We start from the raw sequence: 12,244 nt of genomic DNA, 5'->3' as shown, positions 1-12,244 counted from the left end.
GGACATTTTTATTCTAACAATATTATATACATATATATAGATATATATATATATCTATATATACATATTTAAAGCCACTACATAGTGGTAGTGTAACAGTAGTGTCTTTACAGTCTGTTCTGTTTCACTACACTGGTTTCAAGCTTTTATGCTGATCGACAGTTTGCGGCCGTAACGTGCAGAAAAGCCCCCGTACTGTAGTAAAGCACCATCAAAGAGAAAGATGACTCCAAGTTAGAAAACATGGATGTAAACTCTGGTTCAGTTTAAAGTATTAAAAGAATCAGCAATAAAACTCATCAATGACGTAAACACGACTTTGTTTATTTACAAGACAGCTCAACAGGGCACCTCTGATACGACCCACATATCCACTTTAAAGGGGACCTATCATGAAATCTATCATCAAGCCAATCAGGTCTGGCTCCCCTCCCTATGTCACATGCAGGCTCATTAGCATATACGATATATGATGTTGCAAACGGAGCTGCTGTTATGCAAAACAAATTTCAGACCTGTCTGACAATAAAGTATAAAGTAAAGTAAAGTATACCGCCCACAGCGAGCCAATCAGAGCAGACTGGGCTTTTTCTCTTAGGGCGTTTTCATATTAGGTACGATTGATTCGTAACATGCCGATAATGTGTTTTTGAACATTAAAGCATGTAAACGTGCTGAAGTATGAACCTGGAAATGAGCTGATATGTCCCCTTTTAAAGCTTTAAATATAGATTACTTCATATCAGCGATACAGTTGGCGACCCAATCTCTTGATTTCATCCCATTAATCCATCTGTTGCTCCGTCCCTGGTTCAGGTGGAGTATGAAGGCCTGAAGCACGAGATCAAGGTCCTGGAGGAGGAGACGGAGCTCCTCAACAGCCAGCTACAGGACGCTCTGCGTTTGAAGGACATCTCGGACGCCCAGCTGGAGGAGGCGCTGGAGTCTCTGAAGAGCGAGCGTGAGCAGAAGAACCACCTGCGCAGGGAGCTGGTCCACCACCTCAGCATGTGTGATGTGGCCTTCACCGGCAGTGCCCACCTGACATTCACCTCCGCCCCCCCCAGCGGCAACGCCACCCCAACCACTCTGCTCTCACCAAACGCAGAAGAGCCAACAAGGTGGATATCGCACACTCAAAACTTGTGTGTAAAGAAAATGTAATATTACATTGTTAGTGATCGCAAGAGAGTCAACCCTGTCTCCTACAAATACATGATATCCTACTGATTCACTTTGCCAAATATGTTTTGGAGGAATAGTAATAGCTGCATGGATAATGTCCAAAACTGCCATGTGGGAAGCAAAGTGAAGATGTTACTCTACTCTGATCTGTCAGGTGTAACGGCCACCTCCAGGGTGGGACCGGGGCGGGGACGGCTGCAGGGTCGGCGCCCAGAGCTAATGGAGAGTGCCGAGGCCCGGGTCGGAGAGCTGAGGGGGCGGTGACGTCGGACCTCTTCAACGAGTTGAACCTGACGGAGATCCAGAAGCTCAAGCAGCAGCTGATGACGGTGAGTCTGCTCTCTGATCAAGCATGTATATATATATATGAGAGAGAGGAAAGAGATGATTTAAGAGATGCTCCTCAGATGGAGGAAGAATGAATGAATGACTCCGACACCGTCTAAGACCCCGCCCAGGTTCCAAGCTGCCGGGTCCATATTTGTAGACAAATATGGACCTTGTGCGTGCTGAAGGTCACGGTCCGATGAAGCCAACAGAACCACATCATCTGCAAAGAGCCGAGATGCAATTCTGAGGTTCCCAAACAGGAAAATAAGCATTTTCCTAAAATGTTGAACTATTCCTGTAAATGTCTGGCATCCAGTGTTCAAACAATCAGACCGTATTTGTGACACAGTTTGGTTATTCTTTACTCTCCGTGTCTGCTGGGTTCATCATCCAGCAGGCGACTCAGGCTTTTGAATAATTTACTGTAGACCATGCTGACATACAGTATCCCCTCTGCGTGAAACCCTTCGTCTCCTCTCGCACACAGCCTCACCTTCATTCTTGTTTCCTTTCCTATAACGTCTTTCTCTCATACGATCCCAAAACCAAATGACTTAGTGCATCAGATTATGCTCAGGTCACCACCTAGCTGGATATTATGTGTGTATACATTCATCCGTGTGTGTGTGTGTGTGTGTGTACATCTGCTTCAGTTCCTGTAGGTGTAATCCCATCCATCCCTGCTCCCTGCTGATAGGCTGAGCTGCAGGAAGAGCTTATTTATATCTCAGCTGACACACTACACTATCGACCACTCTCCAGTAGATGGGTGGGTTTCATCGCTGCTGCTGCTGCTGTCGTCTAGGCTGCTCTTTTAAAATGTTAATGAATCCACTTTTGTGCTACAGTTTCTTTCCACCCGACGGAACTTGAACTTTAATGAGAAAGAGCGAGAGTGCCATATATCTTAGTGTTGTAATGCACTTTAAAGATGTGAGACAGTGTCTGGCTGTGGAGGAGCTCCGGTTTCTAAAGGTGGTGAGAGCCACATCCAACTCTTTACCGTGCCAACGCAGAACAGCGCTCTCTTTTTTTGTGTTGACTGCAATGAAGTGCTTCAAACCATTGGTATTCTGTCAGGAACCGAAGGGTTGGACCAGTAGACATCCTGACTAGTTGGTGCTAAAGTCTGTGTTTGCATGTAACTGTGTGAAGGTGCTCAAATGATGAACTCAGATAATTGCAAACATACTTACGAAAAAGTAGTTTATTTCATGAAGTATACTTAAGTAAAGTTCAAGTATAAATTTCCCAAGTATACTTTACGTAGTAAGTATACTAATATCACTGTACTAGTAGTATACTTGCAAGTGTACTACTTAAACTTCTCGGGACTAAATTGACCCACTTTTAAGTATAAGAACAGTAAACTTTGAGTTCACAACTAGTTTACACCTAAGTTTTATTTTGCACTGCAATTATACTATAAGTAAACTTATAGTTTACTAGTTTCTTTCTTGTAGCCCACTAGTTTAGTTTATGAAAGAACACTTTAAAGTGTATTCTCAGTAAACAACTAGTTTAATAGTTTTCATACTGAAAGTATACCTATACTCGAGTTGCACACACAGTGTCTTTAGACTCGTCTTATTATTATTATTATTATCGTGAACGTATAATTTCAAAAACTTAGAAAGTTCCTGATGAACTGAAGTAAATTCATATCAAAACATCCTTTTACAAACTCTCACACACTTTAATAGGCGACTTTCTGTAGGCCTCTAAAGTAAGAGTACGTCATTATACTTTTCTTAAGTACATCTTGATCAAAAGATTTAGTACAAGTAGGCCTATAAGCCAAGTACACTTGTCAGTATGAGCCAAGTTTACTTAAGTACTCTTTTGTTAAGTATATCTCTGATAAGAACATACAAAATATACTTTTATTTAAAGTTTAAAAGAAGTATACTAATAGCATACTTGAATAAACTTATTTTTGATAAAGGACTACTACTAGTCCTAATAAATTAGACTAATAATAATGCACACTACACAAGATTTAAAAATTCATTAAAAGATAATAAGCACCAGGCTAAATATGATGAACGTGTATTAATAAATAATGAAAACTGTTTTACTTTCCGATGCAACCGACGGGTTGAAGGGATACTCAAACCGTGTGGTGACGCTTTAAATATCCCAGACCGTGTATTATTTGACGTGTTGAATGGTATGAGTCTGTAGAAAAAGGTTTGAAAACGTCTTCTGTGCTTCTCCCTAATCCTGCTGCTGCCCCTTCAGGTCGAACGTGAGAAAGTATCACTGATGACCAGCCTGCAGGAGTCCCGCATTCAGCTCCAACACACCCAGGGGGCCCTGAACGAGCAGCATGAGAAGGCCATCCGCCTTAGCCAGAGAGTCACTGCCCTCCGCCGGCTGCATCGAAGGGCCCACCTCAACCCGGAAGCCCACACCGGCGCCACGTCTCAGCTCAACGCCGAGGTCCTGATGGAGCTGGACAGAGATGAGGAGGAGGCTGAAGAGGAAGGAGGACCTGAGACGATGAGCAAATGTCAGGTATTTTCATACCAGACGCCAGGTCTGGAGATCCTGCAGTGCAAGTACCGTGTGGCTGTGACGGAGGTGGTGGAGCTCAAGGCGGAGGTGAAAGCCCTCCGTGACAGACTGTCTCAGTGTGTCGAGGGAGCGGCGGAGGAGAAGCCACGGCGAAGCGTTCAGCTCCAGAAGCTGGAGAGGCAGCTCGCCTCGTTGGAGAAGAGCTGCCGGGAGGGACGGGAGAAGGTAACCGTGTCACGCTGACCGTGTCTGCTCCAATAGAATGACAGATGGTTACAAAGGTGAATGACTGTCCTCTCCTCTTTTCTCAGATTTCCAGCCTGGAGTCGGAGTTGCAGGCAGCTCAGTCAGCAGCCAGTGAGAGCCAAGGCGTGTTGAACACAGCTCAGGATGAGTTGGTGACGCTGAGCGAGGAGCTCGCCCAGCTCTACCACCACGTCTGTCTGTGCAACAATGAGACACCCAACCGCGTCATGCTGGACTACTACAGGTCTGACCGCTGTTTTATTATTGGACACGGCAAGATTGCTCAAAGTTACGGAGATTGAGGCCCAATTTGTGGAGCCTGTATTAGAGGGAGGGCCACTTGAGAAATAAATGCACCTTTGAGATCTAAATTCATCCCAAAACCAGTATCAGACTTTGAATTTTCATCCTTTATATTTTCTTTCTATCTTTACTTTTTACTTTTCCACATGCATTTCACTACACCTTGATTCCCAGTCTGTGATTTCACATGCATGAACCCACAAACAGACTGCATCTTGTAAGAATATCTGCTGCAGATATCCACCGACATCATAAAGGTTCTATCACTCTGTTTTTCTTCTAGAAAAGGCAGAGGGCTCCGGGGCCTCAGTGCCTGTCTTAAAGCCATGTCTTCTGACAACAGCAAAGTTCTCCTCACACCGCGCCTCGCCAGGCGGCTGGCCGCTGTCGCTTCGACAACCTTAACTCCCGCGGAGTCGCGGAGCCCCTCGCAGTCTCCGTCCAAGGAGCCCTTATCTGGGGAGGGAGGGAGAGAGGAGAAGGAGGGGGACAAGGAGGGCCTCCAGGTTCCATCCGAGCAGAGCCTGCCGCCCTGCACACCTCCGACCCGCTCGCCCAGCATCAGTGCCTCTTCGTCATCGTCGTCATCGTCATCGCCTGCCCTGGAGCCAGCTGGTGAGCTGCGCAGGGAGCCCATGAATATCTACAACCTCAACGCCATCATCAGAGACCAGGTAGAACAGCGTTCTCACGATGCTGTCAGTGGAATGCCCTTCCCTCCTTTCTTTTCTCTCCTTGTATCCTCTTGTCCTCAGCTCCTCTCTCCTCGCCTCCCCCAGGTGAAGCACCTCCAGCGGGCAGTAGACAGGTCTCTGCAGCTGTCCAGACAGAGAGCCGCAGCCAGGGAACTGGCCCCTCTGCTGGACAAGGACAAGGAGAGCTGCTTGGAGGAGATCCTGAAGCTTAAATCTCTGCTCAGCACCAAGAGAGAGCAGATAGCCACCCTCAGACTGGTACTCAGGGCTAACAAACAGGTGAGACATGTGATGTGTACATATTATGAGTGTAGCTGACAGACTAGTATCATATTTTGGACTATGTAAAAACAGTACTGTTGTAGGGATGCACCGATACCACTTTGTTTCAGACCGAGTACAAGTACTTAAATTTGGGTACTCTCCGATACCGAGTACCGATACGAGTACTTCTCTGTGCCTAAAGACCCTCGTTAACAGCCAGCTGGAGGGTGTGAGCGACACACGGCAGGCTGGGGAGTCACGCATACGAGGCGGTGCGCCGCCACCGGCTCTAGGTCGGCTTGGAAAGGCTCGGGGCGAAGGTGGCTCGCGGCCGCAGCTTTACAGCGCTCCCCGCCCGGACCTCGCCACACCGTGGACAAAGTGCTCGCTGCGCCCTCTCACGTAAAAGACGCCGGGGGTCTGCAGCGATGTCTGCAACCCACCCGACCCGTCTTGAAACACAGACCAAGGAGTCTAACGCAGGCGCGAGTCAGAGGGTGCAATCAAAACCGGACGCATCCTCGGCATCTACTGGCCAAACAGCATCAGCAACATCAACCTGCGGGAACGCACCAGACAAGAGACAGCAGGAGCTGAAAAGGAGAAAGCAGAGCCTGAGACACCCTACCCTGAAAGACATCAACCAATATGGTTGATTGAAGGACTCACTTGGCTTTCTCAAACCTCCACCTCCCCCATTGCTATTAGTTTATATTGCCTGTTTTATGTGACTTCTCCCCGAGGAATGTGTGCATCACTGATACAATGCAGAGGACACGGCTAGCATGATGTACTGAGAGAATGTAAATGATCACTCTGCCTCAATGATTCAGCCTGGGCAGGTTTTATGAGTCACTTCCTGTGTGCAGAGTGCAGAGACTCACTTGAGAGAGCTGTTGCGGTAAACACCGACTGCACTGTTTCTATCTGGGCGTGGCACATTCAAGCCAAGTGAGAGTCTTTGTGGTTTTATAGCAGTAGATTTACACCGTGGAGTCTTCATATGGTTACAGGGGATAGTGGGAAGTCGAAACTGGGAAAGTGAAATGAAAAACAGGATGATTTATGATCTGTGTATGTGTGTGTGTGTGTGTGTGTGTGTGTGTGTGTTCACCCAGACAGCAGAGGGGGCTCTGGCCAACCTGAAGAGTAAGTATGATTCAGAGAAGTCCATGGTGACTGACACCATGATGAAGCTGAGGAACGAGCTGAAGGCCCTGAAGGAGGACGCTGCCACGTTCTCCTCTCTGCGCGCCATGTTTGCCACCAGGTAAGAGACGAATCAGAAACAATGAGCCAGAGGCTGGGTGCTGCATCAGCGTCATCGGCTGTAACCGCTGTATGAGCGCAGTGCAGAGCGGCGCTCGTGTTATTCTATGACTTTCGGATATGAACTAACGTGGCGTCTGCAGCAATACATCGCTTAGCTTCTGTGCCGGCACGTCTGTCCGCTTCTCCGAACTGTGAGCGTGCCTATACCGCCATCTAATTTACTGTATGTAACGTTAATACACCGACTAAACCAGGGGTCAGCAACCTTTACTATCAAAAGAGACATTTTAGGCAAAAAATATCTGTCTGGAGCCGCAAAACATGTGATCACTGTGATGAAGGTAACTCAGTTTATAGTCTAAGTATATAGTATATGAGTCTAATGCAGTGAGGGACAAAGAGACAATGTACTACGGAGTATTAGGACCACATTGAGGGAAAAACACATCTGAGATTTACACAATAAAGTCAGAATATTACGAGAAAAGGTAATACGTTTTCAGAAGGGCTTGAAGGGAAAATAGCATTTGGACACTAAAACATACATAGTATACACCACTGGTAAGCTACAGAATGATATAAAAAGCTAAATAATAATAATAATAATAATAATAATAATAATAATGGCCCGTCCTTTAAAGAAATAGGTTGACATTTTTGGAAACAAGATTATTAATATGAGAAGATTGATTCCACTCTTGTGTCGATGTTCATGAAGTGTGTTTCCCACTTCATGGCCTCTTCTTTCACTTTGCTTTGTGGTCATTTCCACACTTCAATCAGCTCCTTCTTTTAACCCTTTCCAACCTGCTGGACCTCGCCCTCTTCAGGTGTGACGAGTACGTGACCCAGCTGGACGAGATGCAGAGGCAGCTGTCTGCGGCCGAAGACGAGAAGAAGACTCTGAACTCCCTCCTGCGGATGGCCATCCAGCAGAAACTGGCCCTCACCCAGCGCCTGGAGGATTTGGCTTTCGATCAAGAGCAGACTCACCGCACCCGTGGGGACAGGCTGCATCGCGTGAGGACCAGCACCCCCAAAGTAAGTCCCCCGGCCTTGGCTTCGGCCTCCAATCTATCCCAAGGCTCCACTTCAGCTTTGGCCCCTGTCAGCCTCCCCCTTTCTGGCCTTTTTAGTCCTACGTCATTTCTTCCTGATGATCCCACCGTTGCGCTTAGCCCGTCTGCGGTCAGCGCAGCTCTGGCCTCAGCTCTCGCCTCCCCTACGTCACACATACCCACTCGCAGTCCGTCGTCTCCAGCGGTTGCCTCGTTGGCCGCTGGCCCTCCGGCGCCAGAGCGCCCCCCGTGTCTGGAGGCCCCCTCCTCGCCACCCTCAACCCCTCTGAAGCTGGCTCACTCCCAGTGGACCCTGGGCATGCGGACGTTTGTGGTCGACTCGCACAGTTTCAGTGTCAACATCACCCCGACTCTGCCTCGTAGCTCGGGCCTCTCCAGGCACTTCACCCCAGACTCTCATACCTCTCCCCCATCCACCGCCACCGCCGCCACCGCCACCGCCACCGCCACCGCCACCGCCACCGCCAGGCCCACTCATCCAGGATCCGCCCCCTCCTCCCCCTACAGGTCCCCTATTCTGGGGCTCAGGCGCTCCACATGGAGCCCCTCGCCCCGAACTCGGCCCTTGTCAAGCCTGACGCGCTCTTCTGTCCTCTACTCTCCTCCCTCACCGTCCCCTTACTCCTCCTCCCACTCCCCTTCTCCCTCCTCCAGCTATTCGTCAGCCTACTACAGCTCCTCTCCTGCTTTCACCCCCTCTAGCTCCTACCTCACCTCTGGCTCCTCCGCCCCCTACAGCCACTCCACCAGCTACACGCCCCTCTACCCCAGATACTACAGTTCTTACCGGCCTCGCCACTGACCCCCTTACTAGAAACCCTTTACTAGAAGCCTCTTTGAAGGCTTTTCCACCGGGCTCCTTATTGATATTGAAACTGCAACTCCCAGCATCCTTCTCTTTTGTCACCTGAGAGAGTGGTGGGGCTCACAGAGAGGAGGACAGAGTGGTTTCCTGTTTTCCTGTGCCTAAGCTTTGGCCAATGGATTCTGAATGTTCAGTGACTTTGCTCAGGGATTTGACATTAAGGAGCACAAGCGGCCTCCAACCTTCCTTCTATTCTGAGACTGCTGATTGGTCCACAGGAGGACATTAATAGAGACTTTTTAATGAGAGTTTTTAGCGTTTAGGTTCTTCAGGTTGAGACCACACATGCATGAAGTGATTAAAACACACGTTCAGACACCGACCTGGACATTTGGTGGACACTTTCATAGCTTCGAATGAGGGCCACGACACATTCAAATACCGTCCTCTATATTCAATATAATATCCACTCTGTAGTGAGTCTGTATACACAAACACTGTAAACCACATGTCTTTCAGTGCAAGCATTCTCCTTTGTTCATGAGGTACTTAAAGGTGCCTAAAGGTTCAGTATGACGGTGTCGTCCGAACAGTTCAGATGGCCACACTTAAAGGTCCGTTGTCCTGGAGAGCGGGACACGATGATCTGTCCTCAGAGGCATTTGTGGTATTGCACTTGGTGGCAGTAGTAGCTGCGTGAAGAATAAAAAAAAAAGCTTTTTTTTACACCTATGCACACCTGGCCGATGGCCGCGGCCAAGTCGGCACGCTTTTTGGATTGTCGTTTTTGAAAAGTTAGGAAACTTGTTGGACACGGTGCCCTGAAGTCCACCGTTAGATCGTGAGGGGACGGTGCTTGAGAGGTCGTTTGGCCGTCCAACAAGAACTTTGTTTGAAGCGTTCCGACTGCTTTAGTGTTTCAGCTTTGATCTCACTCTGTAATCTCTCTCACACGCTCACAGTTGTACCATTAAGACACCACAAGACGTGGTGGACTCGTCATTGGTACGCACAGTATATTTTCTGTCACTATGGGCACCGCTTTCCGCAAGCAATCCATCAGAGTATTCTTCATCTCCTGTCCAGGGTTGCTGCCACAATCAGCTCAACCTTCTGATACAGCCATGTACTCAGCTATGCATGTTCACGTTTGGATGCTCTTACGCTGTAGACTTCCTCCCCCCCATCCCGTATAGAAGCTTGATCTGATAGAGGTGCAGGCAAGAACTTAAGAGAAGGAGGAAGAAAGAGCACTCAAACATGGCACATGACTGAATATCATAGTCATTGTACAAGGAAGCAACATGACTTGGAGTCAGATCTGGGATGAGTCTCAATAGTCTGAAGTTTCCTTCTCCTCATTTCTTATTTGAACTTGCTTTAAATATGTCAATTATTAAAAAACACTGCTATTAAAGTCCCCAAAAAAACTATTTAAGAGGCAGTCCTCAACAAGTCAAAGTGCTGCAACATGTCCCATGCAGTTCAGTGTTTCTTAACGTAACTTTGCAGACCTTTTACATGCACAAAAACAACAATATATCACACTAAAGGAAAGGGGAAAAAGCATAAAAGGTTCTCTTTAAACCAGACTGCTGTCTAAAGCAGCTTTCTGTCTGCTCACTAAAGATGATCACTACAGAGGGACACTGGTAGTTTTGATAGTTTAAAGATTATACTACAGACATGACCACATGACTAGTATCTTTACATCCACACAGTGACAGGAAGAGGAAGTGATTCAAGACTATTCTGACTCACCATCATGGCCGACTTCAGAGCTAAACTGGTAAACTCACAATGTAGCCCCCCCTCTAGTGGCCAGCCGCGGAGGTTCATCGGTGACACAGAATGAATGTATTCAGGTTGTGTTAGTCTTGTTCACAGCACTGCACCAAACTCAGGGAACGTGACACGCCTCATACAACCAAACCAGAGAGACTGTTTCACATCATGAGAACAGATCTCCCAAAATTAGACTGAAAGTCAGAGTGAAGTTAAAGGAGTAAGAGAGTCTAAGAGATATATATGTGCTTGTTTTACATCTTACCGAATCACACGAGAAGATTGATATCCGTTTCATCTGGGTGTCCAGTACTGAGAGATAGCTCCGGGGTTTGTGTATGGATCAGATCCATGCACGTTATGACGGCTTTTAATTTGCTGCATCAGAGTAAATATTGGATTTAACTCAGATGCAACCGCCGGTGAAGGCAGCTTTGCAGCTTTGCAGCTTTGCAGCCATTTCGCCACGACACCTTTTGTTTTTGTAGTTCTTTCTGCCAAAGTGGGAGTTACAGTAGCTGTCACAAGCTCCTGCTATCTTTGAGAAGGCTGGCGTGATGGTTTCTGTCTGCTGCCCGTACAGTCCGACCGATACAGAGAAGGTCCATCAAACACACCTTCCAGGAACCGTTTTGTTTATGTGGTTAAAGCTGGCAAGCTATAGTCACTAATACATCTGTACCGGGCCTGTAGAGTACTGGACTCTGTACTGGATTCACAGTTGATGTCGATCTTCCCGTTTGACCTGCTACGGAGCCCCCCTATACCCCTTAGACTCCCTAGACCCCCTAGACCTCTAGACCCCTAGACCCCTAGGAAAAACTTGTATTATCTCGTTCCCTGGAGTTAGTAACTCAGAGTTACTTCATGGAGCACTTCTTCCAATCATTCCTGACAGTTCACACATTGCTGATGTACGGCGCCCCCCTAGATGATGTACTTCGGTAAAGTGTGAAAGATATTGACAGATTCAAACTTCCTGGATCAATAACTCATAACAGAAACGTTGTTATAACACCAACGAGGGCTCTTTGTAACCGTAGTGAGGTAGACAACGAGCTACAACCTCGTTTATATCAAAGCATAACACATAAGCTCGGTCTCTATGTGCACCCGGCTGTGAGACGTCAGGGACCGTCTACAAAGTGCACCGCGGAAAAGAGAAACATATTCAATAACGTCAGTAATACACAGTGTAGTACCACCAAAATCACTTCACACATCAATGATCTCTTCCTGATTATACTTATTAAACTAATTAAGACATTTTGATGGTACTAAACTTTATACAAGTGAAGTTATTGCATATTTTTCCCATTAAAAACTCACCAAAATTATGCAAAAGCATATTTTAACATCGGTCTCTATGTGCAGCCGGCGGTGAGACGTCAGGGACCGTCTACAAAGTGCAACGCCGAAAAGAGAAACATATTCAATAACTTCAGTAGTATGCAGTGTAGTACCACCAAAACTACTTCACATATCAATGATCTCCTCATAGTTGTACTACAACATTTAGTTTGGAAAAATATGCTTTTGCATAATTTTGGTGAATTTTTAATGGGAAAAATATTCAATAACTTCACTTTTATAAAGTTTAGTACCATCAAAATGTCTTAATTAGTTTAATAAGTATAATCAGGAAGAGACCACTGATGTGTGAAGTCATTTTGGTGGTACTACACTGCATACTACTGAAGTTATTGAATATTTATCTTTTTTCGGCGTTGCACTTTGTAGACGGTCCCTGACAGCTCGTCTCA

At 46.9% G+C, this 12,244-nt stretch overlaps 1 protein-coding gene across 8 annotated transcripts in view; it reads left to right on the top strand.

Annotated features, from left to right (window-relative positions):
• LOC141761904 (protein bicaudal D homolog 1-like) overlaps positions 1 to 12,244 on the top strand; it is a 39,911-nt gene that overhangs the window by 15,845 nt on the left and 11,822 nt on the right. For 4 of the 8 annotated variants that reach the window (XR_012592664.1, XM_074625573.1, XM_074625572.1 and 1 more), the window contains exons 4-11: positions 817 to 1,121; positions 1,340 to 1,514; positions 3,757 to 4,257; positions 4,344 to 4,522; positions 4,865 to 5,255; positions 5,337 to 5,555; positions 6,659 to 6,810; positions 7,643 to 7,853. Coding sequence is in view for 7 of the 8 variants with exons in the window: in XM_074625573.1 (XP_074481674.1) it covers positions 817 to 1,121; positions 1,340 to 1,514; positions 3,757 to 4,257; positions 4,344 to 4,522; positions 4,865 to 5,255; positions 5,337 to 5,555; positions 6,659 to 6,810; positions 7,643 to 7,853 (2,133 nt within the window). In the remaining variant the exon portion in view is untranslated. Of the gene's footprint in view, positions 1 to 816; positions 1,122 to 1,339; positions 1,515 to 3,756; positions 4,258 to 4,343; positions 4,523 to 4,864; positions 5,256 to 5,336; positions 5,556 to 6,658; positions 6,811 to 7,642; positions 11,406 to 12,244 lie in introns of those variants that run through there. The other 4 variants (XM_074625568.1, XM_074625569.1, XM_074625570.1 and 1 more) reach the window with 4 other exon arrangements.

Source organism: Sebastes fasciatus, chromosome 23 (assembly GCF_043250625.1).
Source record: "Sebastes fasciatus isolate fSebFas1 chromosome 23, fSebFas1.pri, whole genome shotgun sequence".
Classification (NCBI taxonomy): domain Eukaryota; kingdom Metazoa; phylum Chordata; class Actinopteri; order Perciformes; family Sebastidae; genus Sebastes; species Sebastes fasciatus.
Note: the sequence above shows the minus strand (reverse complement) of the source record. Positions and strands in the feature narration are given on the sequence as shown.